The sequence below is a fragment of the Phasianus colchicus genome, chromosome 1 (genome assembly GCF_987193195.1).
Source record: "Phasianus colchicus chromosome 1, bPhaCol1.hap1.1, whole genome shotgun sequence".
NCBI classification, from domain to species: Eukaryota; Metazoa; Chordata; class Aves; order Galliformes; family Phasianidae; genus Phasianus; species Phasianus colchicus.
In genome coordinates, this window is record NC_143436.1 from 40,550,912 (window position 1) to 40,564,563 (window position 13,652).

Sequence of the window (13,652 nt, forward strand, 5' to 3'; positions counted from 1 at the left end):
TACTACATTATTCTATGCCTTGTATGTTTTCTAAAAATTACTGCAGCAGCAATATCCATTTATTTTCCTCATCCAGATTTCAACAGCAGCTCTTACAAGTATTGTGAAAACCTCTTACTCTCCATGTTATGTATTCCTTTTGCATGTGATCTTTTGACATAAATAGGAGCAAGAATAAAAAGGGTTGAATTTAGCTTAGGGGATTAATTTCTGGCAGTGCTAGGTAGAAACGTATTAAATGAAATGAAGGCTATTCCCTTCAATGGCTATGATATATTCACGTCCAAAACCAGTATCTCATGATGCTGTAACTGAATTAATCTTTCTGGAGTTCGTATGCCTGAGACAAAAACATGGAACAATTTTAAGGGTGAGTGACGCCCTCTCCTGTGAGAGGATGGAATTTTATACTAAGAGATGTTCCTTGGCACGACTTGAAGGATTTCACACTACTGATGTTAGCTTGTTTCTTAGTCCTAGTAATAGGGATTCCTGTTTTCATGGATTCCTGGCTTCTATGAAACCAGAACTATTATAAACAAACAAAAATAAAATATGTCATTCAAATATCTTATTTTACCAAACTGAAGTAACTTGAAATTGATTTGTATTTCTGCTGTGACTTTAGAATTAACTACACAATATTTTAAAGGGTTGAAGGATGCTTGCCATATTGTCCCAAAAACATGATCCTTGATGAGGTCACGCTTAAATGTGTTTATCCAGAAGACTGTAAGTATATGTTATGTTACTGATCTAATCTTATAAATCATTCTACAGATGCTTTGAGGTTTTAATCAGATATATTTTGCTTTTATTTTCAATTACCTTTTAAATTAAATGCTTTAGCAGAATATCCTTCTTTAGAAGAGCCATCTGGGACATGTTCATTCAAAATGCATCTTCTACATCCAAATTAGACATAGCTAAAGTTGAATTATTTCATTTCTCTAATACTTTATAAAATTCAATATATGTGATGATGTTATACTCACCTCAACTGTGATTTGACTGTATAACATCTAGTTTGTCATATGCGTATGGAAGATTTCAAATGGAAAAAATATTGTTATTGTGAAAAGTTCAGACTTTTCAGTTGGTGAGCCACCATTAATAAACTCAGGACATCTATTTCATAATTTGTGGTGTGTGAAGTTAGCACATCATTTGGTTATTTTGCGGATATTGTATTCTTTTTACATAATAATTATATTTTAATACTGTCTTTTTAACTTATAAGTTCAAATTAATTGCATTTTTATTTTTGCTAGTATGAAGTTATACAGCCTTCCAAAGAAATAAAAGAAGATAAAAACTCTAATTTTTTAATTCCAAATATTTTGCCATTTTAGATTTAGTGAATTTTCCATAGAATTCTCTTGCTGCTTCAAAACTATTCTGCAAATTCAGGGTTGTAGGTCATAATAAAAATATGCTATTCCATTTGCAAACAAAATTAGAAAACTTCTTGAGAGTTGAGTTCCTCAAAGCCATCAGGCAACCTTGAAACCATTGCTAGTTCATCTATTCAGCAAAATGATTTTCTAATTTGCTAATCTTTAAATGGTACTTATGTGAAGATGGATGTTGCTATTTTTCTTTACCATAAAAAACAGTGAAATGTGCCTTTTATTTTTAGGCATACCTGTGAAACCTGTGGAATCAGCAACTGGAACAAAACCTTCATTGTTAATCTCTCATCCGGTTGCTACCACGGAGGGATTTCCTAAGACACTTCCTATACATGTAACTTCAGGGACTGAGTCATCTGGTACTGATGTGACAGTCAGAATTACCATGAAGACAAACACAACTTTAGCAGCAATGAACATGTCAGCACAGCCTGTTTCAGACTTGTATTCACTGGAAGATGCCACCTATTCATCATATTCATTTCCAAGTATAGTGGAAACTTCTGATGTACCTCTCAGCACTGCAAGTCCTTCTGTCTTTTCCAAGCTCGTATCTCCAACAGATTTTCCACTGCTTTTCAAACCCCAGCCATCACACCGTATACTGTCAATTCTAATGCATCTACAACTTTACCCATTCCAATAGCAGCTTCAACAACCTTACTCAGTAGAATTCCTCTTCCAACATATTCTATATTATTAACACCCAATTTCCTTGTTGTATTTCCATTTCCACTCGGAGTATCAACCACTCAGCAAGGAACTCTTCCCTCTACCTCAACACTTTAACCTCCAAACTTCTGAGCTGCCAGCAGGAACTGTGAGGAGTAAGAGTCCTTCAGAAAGTTATTCTAAGGAAGAAGCAGTATTTTCTGAATTGTCTTTGCCTGCTTGGATAGCTGGCAGAGATACCTTTGTAAGACTTCTTCTAGGTTCACAGCTGATACTTAGTACACCCACCTCTCCTGTATCTACTTTGTCTGTTAGAACTATGTCTAGTGTTGGTCAACCTATAGGTCATCCAACACCCATTTCTGCATTGACTTCAGTTGCTCATCAAAGTTCTAAAACAACTAGATTTGCTAGCTTTGAGACAAGTTTTCTTCAGTTAACCACAGCTTCATATTCTGAAACAGCTAAACCCCTTTCCAAAACTTCTCTGGTACCACTAAATAAAAGTTCTCTAGTTTTTCTCCAAAGCCATTTTTATCTTCAGTAGAAATTTCAGTGACTGTTCTCAAGCAGACCTCTCCATTAATAAAAGGCAGTATTTCTGCTGCTCTGTCCATAATGACTGCATCTTTAACTCAAGTAGCGTCTGAAATCCTATAACCACTTGTCCTAGTCCTCTGTAACACATCTATACCAGTGCAATCCCTGATAACTTCCCTGAAACCTCCCAAAACTATGGGAGATGTCACTTTTCTCTCAAAATACAGTATATTATATTACTATATATATTACCCTATGTGATAAATAGAGTATTTAGAAAGAACCTTCTACTTCTTCAGTATCTTTGATAGTAAGTCCTACAGTATTCGATGATATGTTTATAGCAAGCTCAAGCTCAAGAGAAGATAGAGATATATATAATGCAAACTGATTCCTTTTCACTGTCATTCACTTCTAAAAAGCCAAGGAAGTCTCCTAGCTCTAATCTTCCTTCCTAGGACACTGTACTACCTCTGAATACTATGTTATCATATTATTATATTATATTATTATTATATTATTATAAAATTACAGGGGACTTAAGCAGTCCACGTGCAGAACTGAAAATTACCCTGTCACACTGACAGCAAGCACTTTCATTCCTAAAGATCCTTCTTTTACAATTCTATTATCTTTTTGAAAAATCTTGCTATCATCACTACTATATTCTGTGACTTCATGTACTACAGTTTACTCACTGATTCCCATATTCAGTTGAACACCTTTGTTATCACAAAATATAATTGCTACCCAACACAGTTTCATCTCTATATACATAAGCAAGATCAATAAGTACAGTTGTAGACTGAATTTCCGCAGATTTTTTGACATTCATTTTAAACATAGGCTCTTCTACTAGCCTTTCAGCATCACTAAACACATCCTTGTACCACCCTCTCTACTAATGCCTAAAACTCTAGAGGCCTCTTTAGAAAGCCAGTCCAATAGAGTATGTCTTCACCTCCTCCTAAGACTGCTCATATCTCTACTATTTCTCTAGGAAAACAGAGTTCTTCAGTAAGTTCTTCAGCAGAAGATGGAACCGTATCAGTCATATCAGCTGGAATCATCACTCAATCCACTACACCAGTGATAGTGAATACGACAGTGAATGCTACATCCTTAAAAACACCTTATATTTTTGCAGAAATACCACCTAGTTCTTCAGCCAGTGTATTAGTTGCTTCTGACACTACTGTAGATGCTAGGATTACTGCAAAGACCACAGATGATTTTGCTGATTCAGAGTTTCATATGGCTTCAGCTTCAGTTCCTACTACCATAGAAACACCTACGTATGAGTCATACAAATCTTTACTTACATTTGCTCCATCTCAAGTTTCACAGAGCAGTAAAGAAATTCCAAAAACAACAGTCATGAAAATGAGTACCACAAGCCCATTATCAAAGACAAAAAGTACCTCATTTGCAACTTCAGAATTTAAATATGTAACCTCATTTGAAAGAACCGGAGGTATTTTAGAAAGCAGCCAGACTTCATATGTACAAAGAAATGTAACGAAGGCAAAGTCAACCACAACTGAGAAATCCTTCCAACCTTATTTGACAGTTTCTTCAAGTCGGAGTTCGCCTTTTTCAGGCGTAAGGATAACCTCAGCAAAAAATCTCTCGGAAGTTCTGGATGTCAAGACATCAGATTGGTCTCAAATCCTAACACAGACTACCATTAAACCTTATTTCAATTTAACAGAACACACAGAACTGCAGGATAGGACTTTAATCGATTTATCTCATTCTAGTAGTGAAATGGCTTTGCCTTCTCCTTCCCCTATGGAAACACAAACTTCTCTGTCAAGCACAGACACAGTGACAACTGTAGCGGACAAAACTTTATTCAGCACAGTCGTGCATACACTGATGTCTTCATCTTCTGAATGTGTGGTATGATCACTTTTACTTATCCCACAGTGTTAATATATGTATATATAATACATTATACATATTCCTTTTCAGTCTTTATGTCAGGCATATTATACTAGAGGTTTTAAATATCTCCTATTTTTCTTTTTATTTTTCAATTTAATAAAATGAATTATTCTTGGAGGCCTGTAGCATCCCTGCTTTTATATTGCCCTGGTCTGTTCTGTAACTTAGATGCATTGCTCTGGAAAATAATTGGTTTTAAAGCTATGTGCGATTTTAGACAGTAAAATATATTTCTGAGATATGAAAAAGGCAGAAACCATAGAATGTTGGGGTTTCTGCCTTTTCTTCCTTCCTTCCTTCCTTCCTTCCTTCCTTCCTTCCTTCCTTCCTTCCTTCCTTCCTTCCTTCCTTCCTTCCTTCCTTCCTTCCTTCCTTCCTTCCTTCCTTCCTTCTTTCTTTTTTTCATTTCTCTCTTTGTGATAGGGTTTAAAGTGATGGGAATGTGTGCTTCTGTATTTCTTAAAATGCTTTGAGTTATTACTGAACATAATGCAGACCCTCAATGCAAAACGCTTTATATAGAATATTCCACTACTGCTAGACAGAACAGAAAGGTTGTGTGTGAATTAATGTGGATTCTTGTCATCTGCAACAACCAAAAATAAGCAATCATTTCCAAAATAACAGATTAAAAAATCCACAGCTGCAAGATGATTATAGAAACTCTAAATCTAAATTTTAGGATGTTTCTGCACCATCAAAACCTTCTTGGCATGTCAGCCTGAATGTTTCATCTGCCTGAATTATCTTCAGATTTCTATTTATTTTATGCAATTTATTTTATAGCCATGTTTTTGTATGTATGTGTTCAATTTCTCAGAGAAAGTGCTACTTTTTTTTTTTTTTTTTTTCCTCAGTGTTTTGGTTATTTAGAGATCTTTTACTTTCTAATAGTAGGAGGGCAAAGTATTGATTTAAGGATCTCTCATTATTTTAAACTTGGACCAGGTTAACTTGTAGAGACCTAGAGACTATGGTTAGCTTGCTATGTATGTGTTTCAAGGAACAAAAGCATGTATTGGTTTGTACTTTATTTAAAGTTGCATGATAAGGAGTATTTTAGTCCAGCTACCAGACCCAATGACAAGTACATATGAGGGGTCACATAGATATTTTGATTCTGTCTCAGAGCAGAGCATGAACTAGTGAAGAATTGTTTATACTTCGTAAGTACAATGAGTGTAAAGTTGATTCTGGTTGTTTTTTCCTTATATGAAAGCCAAGATACCTTGAACCTGTCGACAAATGTAGCCAGTATGTATGTGTTCATACGGGCTGGATGTTATACAACCTTTCAAAGAACTGCCTTAAGGATGTGCAGAAGCCAGACTGTGGTTTTCGAGGAATGCCAGTTCAAGTTAATAATGATAGTTGTTGCCCAGAGTGGGAATGTCCTTGTAAGTAATTTTATTTATAAATACTTACAACATAGAACCTTAATATATAAATGTTAGATGATATACTAAGAGATTATTACGGTGGAAAGATGAGGTTGAATATAGAAATTAATTTAAAGGAGATTACTTGGGTCTCATCAACAAAACACAACAAAATATAGTAAACGCTTTGGTATCTTTGAATTAACATTCAAGAGTCAAGTTTGTTTTAAAGAAAAACACTGAAATTAGAACTGCAACATGAATATAAACATTTTCAGCTGAAAATCTTCAGAATATTTATCATTAGAAAACATTTGTATGTCAACATTTTGGGGAAGAATACAAATTAAAGACTAGCCTTTTATGAAAGAACTTCCAGATTTCACTCAGCTCCAGAAGTTCTTACTGACCTTTAGAAACTGTAGAAACTGGAGCAGACTTTCTGCCTAGAGTACCAGCAGTTCAAAGAAAAGAAATATTAAAAACTTTGCAGCATTTCTGAAATGTTTGTAATAATTTTTAATATTCATCTGGAGATAGAATGGGTGCATCTCTTGCACATCAAATATTTTCTATAATTAATTAATTAAATTACATTGTTATTAGATTAATTAATACATTGTCATTTGATCTGGCAATGTAGAAATTCATTATCCTTACCTGTGAAACATTGACATAATTTAATTTTTCACCAATTTAAACTTTTCCAGGGAATCAAAGCACTTGGTTAAGCTGTTTTCCACAGAGTATCATAAGGTGCTTCTCCTTGTGGCTCAGTATGCTGTCTGCAGAACAATGCCACCTAGACATATATATGAAAGTATCTCGTATGAAAGCACTTCATATGAAAGTGTTTGTCAAACTGATTGTTTTTAGAAATGCCTAATATTATGTTTCATGGTAACCTCATTAAATGACAGTTCTTTTTTAGGTCAGTGTTCTGTTCTGTCTGAACTGAGTGTTATTACGTTTGATGGAAACAACATAGCCCTCTGTAACATGGCTTCCTACATTTTAGTCAAGCTACCAGGAGAAATTATTGTCGCTCACATTGAAAAATGTCCTGCTAATCAGGTAAGAAACTTGCATTTCCATGGTAATTGTAGTAGTGTCTGGAATTATTGTGTTAGGGGTATAGCAGTTGACAAAAATGCATCAGTTTCTAAAAACAGTTCATTGAAAGATGCATTATGTGTATTATTTTTTCTTATTTATAAGAAATAGATTGAGTTTAATTAGTTTTATATTAGTTTAATTAGGAAACTGGTTGCAGAAAAATGTTTAAACAAAGAAAACAGTCAATTTGTTTTTGCCAAATGAGAATTCTGACAGTTATCATTCCATTTCTAATCTACTTTTTCAATGTTTTCCAGAGTGCAAATTCAATAAGAAAAATAGTAAGTGCTTTTTTTTTTCTTCTACTAATTATAAACTGTGTAATTATATCTATGGAAATAATTCCCTTCCTCCTCAAAAATTGTAACCAACCTTGTTCATTATTTTTCTTTCAAGGTTCCTCCTGCAAGCACTTCAGGGCTCTGTTTTAAGAAATTAAATGTAACAACACATACATCTGAACTACTTATCAATCGTTTAGAAAGAAAGGTAAGTTTATGTCACCAACATATAGCATGTGTACACTGAAGAGGTAACTGTAGTGCTGTTCTATTGTAGAATAGCTGTAGGTCAGACTTAGAGTAATAGGATTGCTTCTGCAGTTCATATTCCCAGTGATTCATGATATGCTAGGAAAAAAAAAAGTTTCTGATACTCAGATTTACTTGCCTGACACTTATATGACATTTCAAAGTGTTTCAAGATATTAAAGATTTTTTAAAAGCTACAAAAGCATTCATACTTGATAATGTATTTCCAGATAACTTCAAACAGAACAGAAGCTTTTCAAGATGTAATAAATATTTAAGCTGTTATTTATGCTAACAATAACAGATTAGAATAGGTAACTTTGAATAACTGAGATTAGATTTTTTTTTTTATTTTAACCAAATGGTATGGGATAAGTACGTGATACTGCTTAATTTGAAAGGATTTCCATATCATTGTTTTCTTATGCCTATTTCATCTGCAGTTACAGTGTCACTGACAAGAAGCACTGTGATTTAAGCACAGCAATTACTGACACAGCATATGGCAGAGGCTATAAAAATCTCTTTTGCTATTTGATGTAAAGACATCATATAAAATACATCTTTGTCATCTTTTATCCCTAAAGGCTGTATTTGGTTTATTTTAGGTAGTGGTGGATTCTGTAATTCCATCCTTACCATTTTCAAAAGAAGGACTGAGTATTCAGGATACTGGTGCAATGTATGTCATTAATACTCCAGCTGGTATTAGCATCAAGTGGGCTCACATTACAGGCATCATAGATATACAGTATGGATTGCACTCTAACACATCAATGAAGACAGAAGGACTTTGTGGTGAGACTATGGTGGCAATTAATTGTTTTCATATTCAACATTTACACCTCCTTTCTTTGTTCGTTTTTGTGATTTGTTATCCCTATGGCTCTTGTGATTTCTGGTGATCACACTAACAATTCTATTTGAGGTGGGCTTTTGAAATTCTGTTAATTAACAAAAGTCAAATGATAATTCTATATGAAAGCAATGCTTCCTAACAAAGTATTTTTCAAATTCTAGGCTCTGAGGTAGCAAAAAGAAACAGTACTGTTAAGAATATTGTCAGATATTTACCATGCAAATACCATCTTCTGTGCTTCTCCTTGCCATCTGGGAGAATAACAGGGCTAGCCTTCTGTGGGCCCTGGAGAGTATCAGGAAGCATGAAGGCAAGGACTGGGCTATGTTTAGCATTGTAGAAGCAAAGTAGAAAAAAGCTACAAAAATGCTGGCTGATCTCTGGGATGTGATACATTGTTGTGAAGATTAAAAAGATTGATGTTATTGACCTCTTGTGTATTTATTGGAGGTTTCTATTTCCACTGATGAAGCAAGTAAATACAATCTGTATGCATTCAGGTAGAGATGCCAGCATTTAGGGGTGTGTGGTGGTGTTTTTTTTTTTTTAAACTACTCTTGCATTAATAAATAGATTAAGAAAAACATTTTCAATTAAAAAAGTAATTTGGTCTTCAAAGGCTCCTTTCACTTTCACTATTTCTTGCATTTAGAATGTCCAGTTAAGACTGAATAAAGTCAGCAATGTGCACTCATTCTGAAAGCCACCTGCACTAACTCCCATGCAACTGGCTGCTGTTCAGTAGAACAGTAACAGAATCTGGTGCCACGTCAGTGAATTTTTCACCCTCAACAGCACCTTTTGGTAACAGTTTTTCTTAAAAGTTAAGAAGAGTATTATTGGGAAAGGTATTATTACTTGTGTTGCATGGTCTGCTCATTTTACTAAGACGACAATAAAATCACAAATATACCATTGGAATTACTGTGGACACGTAACTGCTTGGACTTAGAAATTCAGATGTTAAGTCTCTCACATGAACTTCATGCAATGTTATTCTTACCTTATCAAATGCACATTTCTTTCTCAAAGGAAGTAATATGCCATGTTCTGTTGGTTCTTTTTGTTTTTGCTTTGAACATGATGCTCTCTCTCCAGGGGTATGTAATGGGGATCCTACTGATGACCTGAAAATGCAAAACAGAACCATAATTACAAATATGGAGGAAATTGAAGTGTTCATTAAGAGCTGGGAAATTGAGAAATCTCTTGATGTAACAACTAGGAGGCCAGTAAGAAACTGTACTGAAGATAACTGCACATACTGTATGGAACTGTTAAACAGAAGTGTTTTCATCCATTGTCACAATAAAGTGAGTACAAAGAAATTCCAGGTACAAATTAAATGTAAGTTGTATAATTAAGGAAAGAGTGAGAGAGATGCAGATTTTTTTTATGTTATGCTTATTTTCAAGAGTTCACAACAGGATGGATGGCTTTAATAAATATTTTTGTCATGCTGTCCATTGTAAATAAACACAGAATTACATAATCACAGGGGTTGGAAGGGACCTCAAGAAATCACTGAGTCCAACCCCCCTGCTAAAGCAGGTACCCTACAATAGTCACACAGGTAGGTGTCCACATGGGTTATGAATATCTGCGCAGAAGGAAACTTCACAACCTTTCTGGGCAGCCTGTTCCAGTGCTCCTTCACCCTTACTGTAAAGAACTTCTGCATGTTTGTATGGAACTTCCTGTGTTCAAGTTTTAGGCCATTGCTCCTTGTCCTATCACTACACACCACTGAGAAGAGCCTGGCCTCATCCATTTGCCTTCTACTTCCCTACAGATGTTTATAAACATCAGTCTTCTTTTCCCCATGCTGAACAGACCCAGGTTACTCAGTTCTTTCTTGTATGGGAGATGCTCCAGGCCCTTTATCAGCTTAGTTATTAAGTTTTTATTATTTAAAATGAAACAGACATTTATGTGGATCTCTGTGCTATTATGCTGTTTCTTAAATCACTGAGTAGACAGAGCTTACAGGAGTGACAACAGGTCATTATCTCGACGCAGGTGTGTTCCTAAAGAGATATTTTTAGGAAAAGCTTGGCAACAATCACTAGAAATGGAAGCCTCATGCTTTTTCTGTATACAGCAGCAACTCATGTAGTCTGAGACTGACTGTACTAATTGCATTTCCACTTCTGATGTAGTTTATATTATGTTGACAGTTTTGAAGCTTTTCTTACAGAAATCATAATAATTTATTTTTGGAAACTGTTCTTTCAAATGGGGATGTAGCTCTTGCATGCAGGCTACCACTAGAGGTAGCCAGTGCAACATTTTTGCAATGTGAAATGAGAAATCCATCTCCCTCAGGACTGGCTTTCTCACTTTTCCCACTTAATTCAGAATAATTTCTAACTATTCTTTTTCCAACCTGGTTTTGCTTTGCAATACTCTTTGTGGTTTTCATCCCAGACAGATGTTGTTATAGGTATTACAAGCAGCTGAACCCCTTCCTTCAAACTCCCAAACTCACTCTTCATTTCTCCCAGTTAGAAATAATACAGAAAATTCTTCCTAAAGAAATGGGTTAAAGAGATTTTAGAGTTATATGCCACAGAAACAAAAGGGGAGGGAAAGATGGAGGGAAAGAACAGTGGTAAGCAGTTTGGTAGAAGGTAGAATAGCACCAGTACTAGCAGTATGCTTTTCATAATTGTTTGAACATATCTAATTATGAAATAATTTAATCTGAATAGTCAGAAATCATACTTCATTTATGTATCCAGGAGAACTCTCACAGCCTTAGGCACAATGAAATTACATATTTTCCTAGTCTATAACAAAATCTGACATAGCATAGAAATTGCCAAGCACTTTGTTCATCTATTAAGAAATTGATTTTCTTTCATACACATTAAAGAGAATAATAAATTCTGGCAGATTAAGTTCTGTGGAATGAATGTTCTGGAAAAAAAACATTATATATTATTTACTTTAGGCATTAATTTTGTTTTTATTTCCCTGTAGCTGTATTATTTCTTGTAATCAATGATTAATTTTAATTACTGAAAGCCCTTCTGCTTGTTAATTCTCAGTTAAAATGTGTTCCTAGGTTTCACCACAGGAATTTTGTGAGAAGATGTGGATCAACAGTACTTACTTTTGGAATTACGAGTGTGATGCACTTTCTGCATATGTAGCTTTATGCAACAAGCACAATATCTGCGTTAAATGGAGGACACCCGACTACTGTCGTAAGCAGACAGCAATGTTCCATACCCTAATGTGACTTTATACTGCTGCAGTGTTCAGTGATGAGTTAAGAAAAATGCATTTCTTTTTGCTGTTCTTAGAAGTACTGTCTCATTCTATCACAGTATTAATAAGGCATGGTACAAGTCCTTGAGATTTATCACTAGGGTCATGAATTATAATCTTGATTGAATGAGTAGCTTAACTAAAGTACCACTAAATATATAAATGTATGATTTCTATGATACACTTTCTTGTTCCTACTACTTGTTCATCCAGTGAAATTCTGAAAGAGTCAATACTCAGTTTCCTCTTTTTACAACTTGCAGCACTGAGTTGTCCTGAGGGCAAGGAATACCAGCCTTGTGTGAAACCCTGTGAAGCCAAGACGTGCTTGAATAAGTGGTTGTATGAAGATTCTGCATGTTCTTATTTAAGGGAAGACTGTGTGTGTAAAAGTGGCACTGTTCTACATAGAACAGACTCGGACCTCTGTATTCCAGAAGAAAAATGTAGTAAGTGCACTGGGACAGAGGGGGGTTGCAAATATCTGCTAATACTAACTACAGATCAGTGTAAGCAATGTTTAAATTCTAAGTCAGACTTCAGAAGGCGTGAATCCACTATAGCTCTATTCTATAGAGCCTAGCTTTTATCTCATAATAGTTTGAGTCTATTCTTTCACCTGATTTAATTCTGCAGGAGAAAAATAATGGCTGTTCTTCCATTGTTCCCAGGCTTTCTTTCCTAGAGTACTCAGGAAGGAGTAGCAGGGGCAGCTTATTTTCCCTGCATTCGTTGACTGTTTTCACCCATAAAAAAGCATTTTTTTAATATCATCATCTTTTCTTGATTCATCACAATGCTCTGAAGTGCTCCTCTTTTAAGCAGTAAGGTCACCGAGATAACAAACAAATTTGTTGTTGCTTGCAGACTTAATTCTCCACTTGTCAAAGGGATGTAACATTTTTCTCTCAGCGTGTACAGATAACAGAGGACAACCACGCTCTGCTGGGGAGATCTGGAATGGGTCCATTAGAGGCTGTTGCATATACAGCTGCTTAGAAAATGGAAGTATTGTTGCTGTAGAACCTGAATGCAATGAGGATCCACCACTGGCTTGTGAAAGAGAAGGAGAAGTGATTGTCCTTGTCATGGAAGTAGGGGATTGCTGTCCAAAAAAAGTTTGTGGTACGTCACATCCATTTTCAGTTACAGAAGTGTAAATTAAATGCTTGGTACTTGTCAGCAAAGGTTTCTTTTTTTGGCAGGGTTCAAGGTGACATTTCTGAGAAGTGTTATTTAGGTAATTGTGGCTGGTTGGATCAACACTATCACTTTTTTTTTTTTAAGAACTAACTCAATGAAATCAAAACTTAGTCATTCCAAGTCTGCTAACGAAACAACATTTCTGTTCAAAATGAATTTTTAAGCTCTTCTGAAGGATTTCAAAAGAAATTTAGAAATACTCAGAAGTAGCTTGGTAGTTAGGGCAGTTACCAGAGCTTATTGCATTCTTATGAGTGCCTTACTAAGTGAAGTGCCCTGTAACTTTCCATTCCTCTGTATCCCAGAAAGCAGCACTCTGTGAGGTGATCACTGACTACTGATATTCAATTTAGCCATAGTTCTCAGCAAAAGGATGCTTATTGCTGCTAAAATGTTAAGCAGAAGATATTTACTTCTTAAAACATCTTCAGGGAAAAAGAGAACAAATGTTCCAGCTGATCTGGTACTTTTTCGCATCAACTACCTGTAACTGACACTGTGTTGTTGATTTGTTCAGGAAACATTTTCATATGCAGGAAGCAGGGCAAGTAAATATCTGTTCTGGGAAGGATTTAGCTTTGCTTGCACAGTGCCACATGAATGGATCTGTACCAGCCCTGGGTTGAACTGGGAGGCCTACATGGTGATGTGCTATAAGCTGACTTGGTTGCTGTAGGTTTCAAATACATGAAAACAGTTTGTTTTTTTTTTGTGTGTTCTG

At 35.3% G+C, this 13,652-nt stretch overlaps 1 protein-coding gene across 4 annotated transcripts in view; it reads left to right on the top strand.

Moving 5' to 3' along the window:
- The window catches only part of OTOGL (otogelin like), an 88,938-nt gene that overhangs the window by 59,651 nt on the left and 15,635 nt on the right, over positions 1-13,652 (top strand). For all 4 annotated transcript variants that reach the window (XM_090139194.1, XM_090139202.1, XM_090139213.1 and 1 more), the window contains 12 exons: positions 653-732; positions 1,640-1,900; positions 3,625-4,526; positions 5,791-5,968; positions 6,882-7,024; positions 7,324-7,347; positions 7,463-7,555; positions 8,205-8,394; positions 9,554-9,768; positions 11,523-11,664; positions 11,992-12,177; positions 12,641-12,853. In XM_090139194.1, coding sequence (XP_089995320.1) covers positions 653-732; positions 1,640-1,900; positions 3,625-4,526; positions 5,791-5,968; positions 6,882-7,024; positions 7,324-7,347; positions 7,463-7,555; positions 8,205-8,394; positions 9,554-9,768; positions 11,523-11,664; positions 11,992-12,177; positions 12,641-12,853 — 2,627 coding nt within the window. The remainder of the gene's footprint in view (positions 1-652; positions 733-1,639; positions 1,901-3,624; positions 4,527-5,790; positions 5,969-6,881; positions 7,025-7,323; positions 7,348-7,462; positions 7,556-8,204; positions 8,395-9,553; positions 9,769-11,522; positions 11,665-11,991; positions 12,178-12,640; positions 12,854-13,652) is intronic.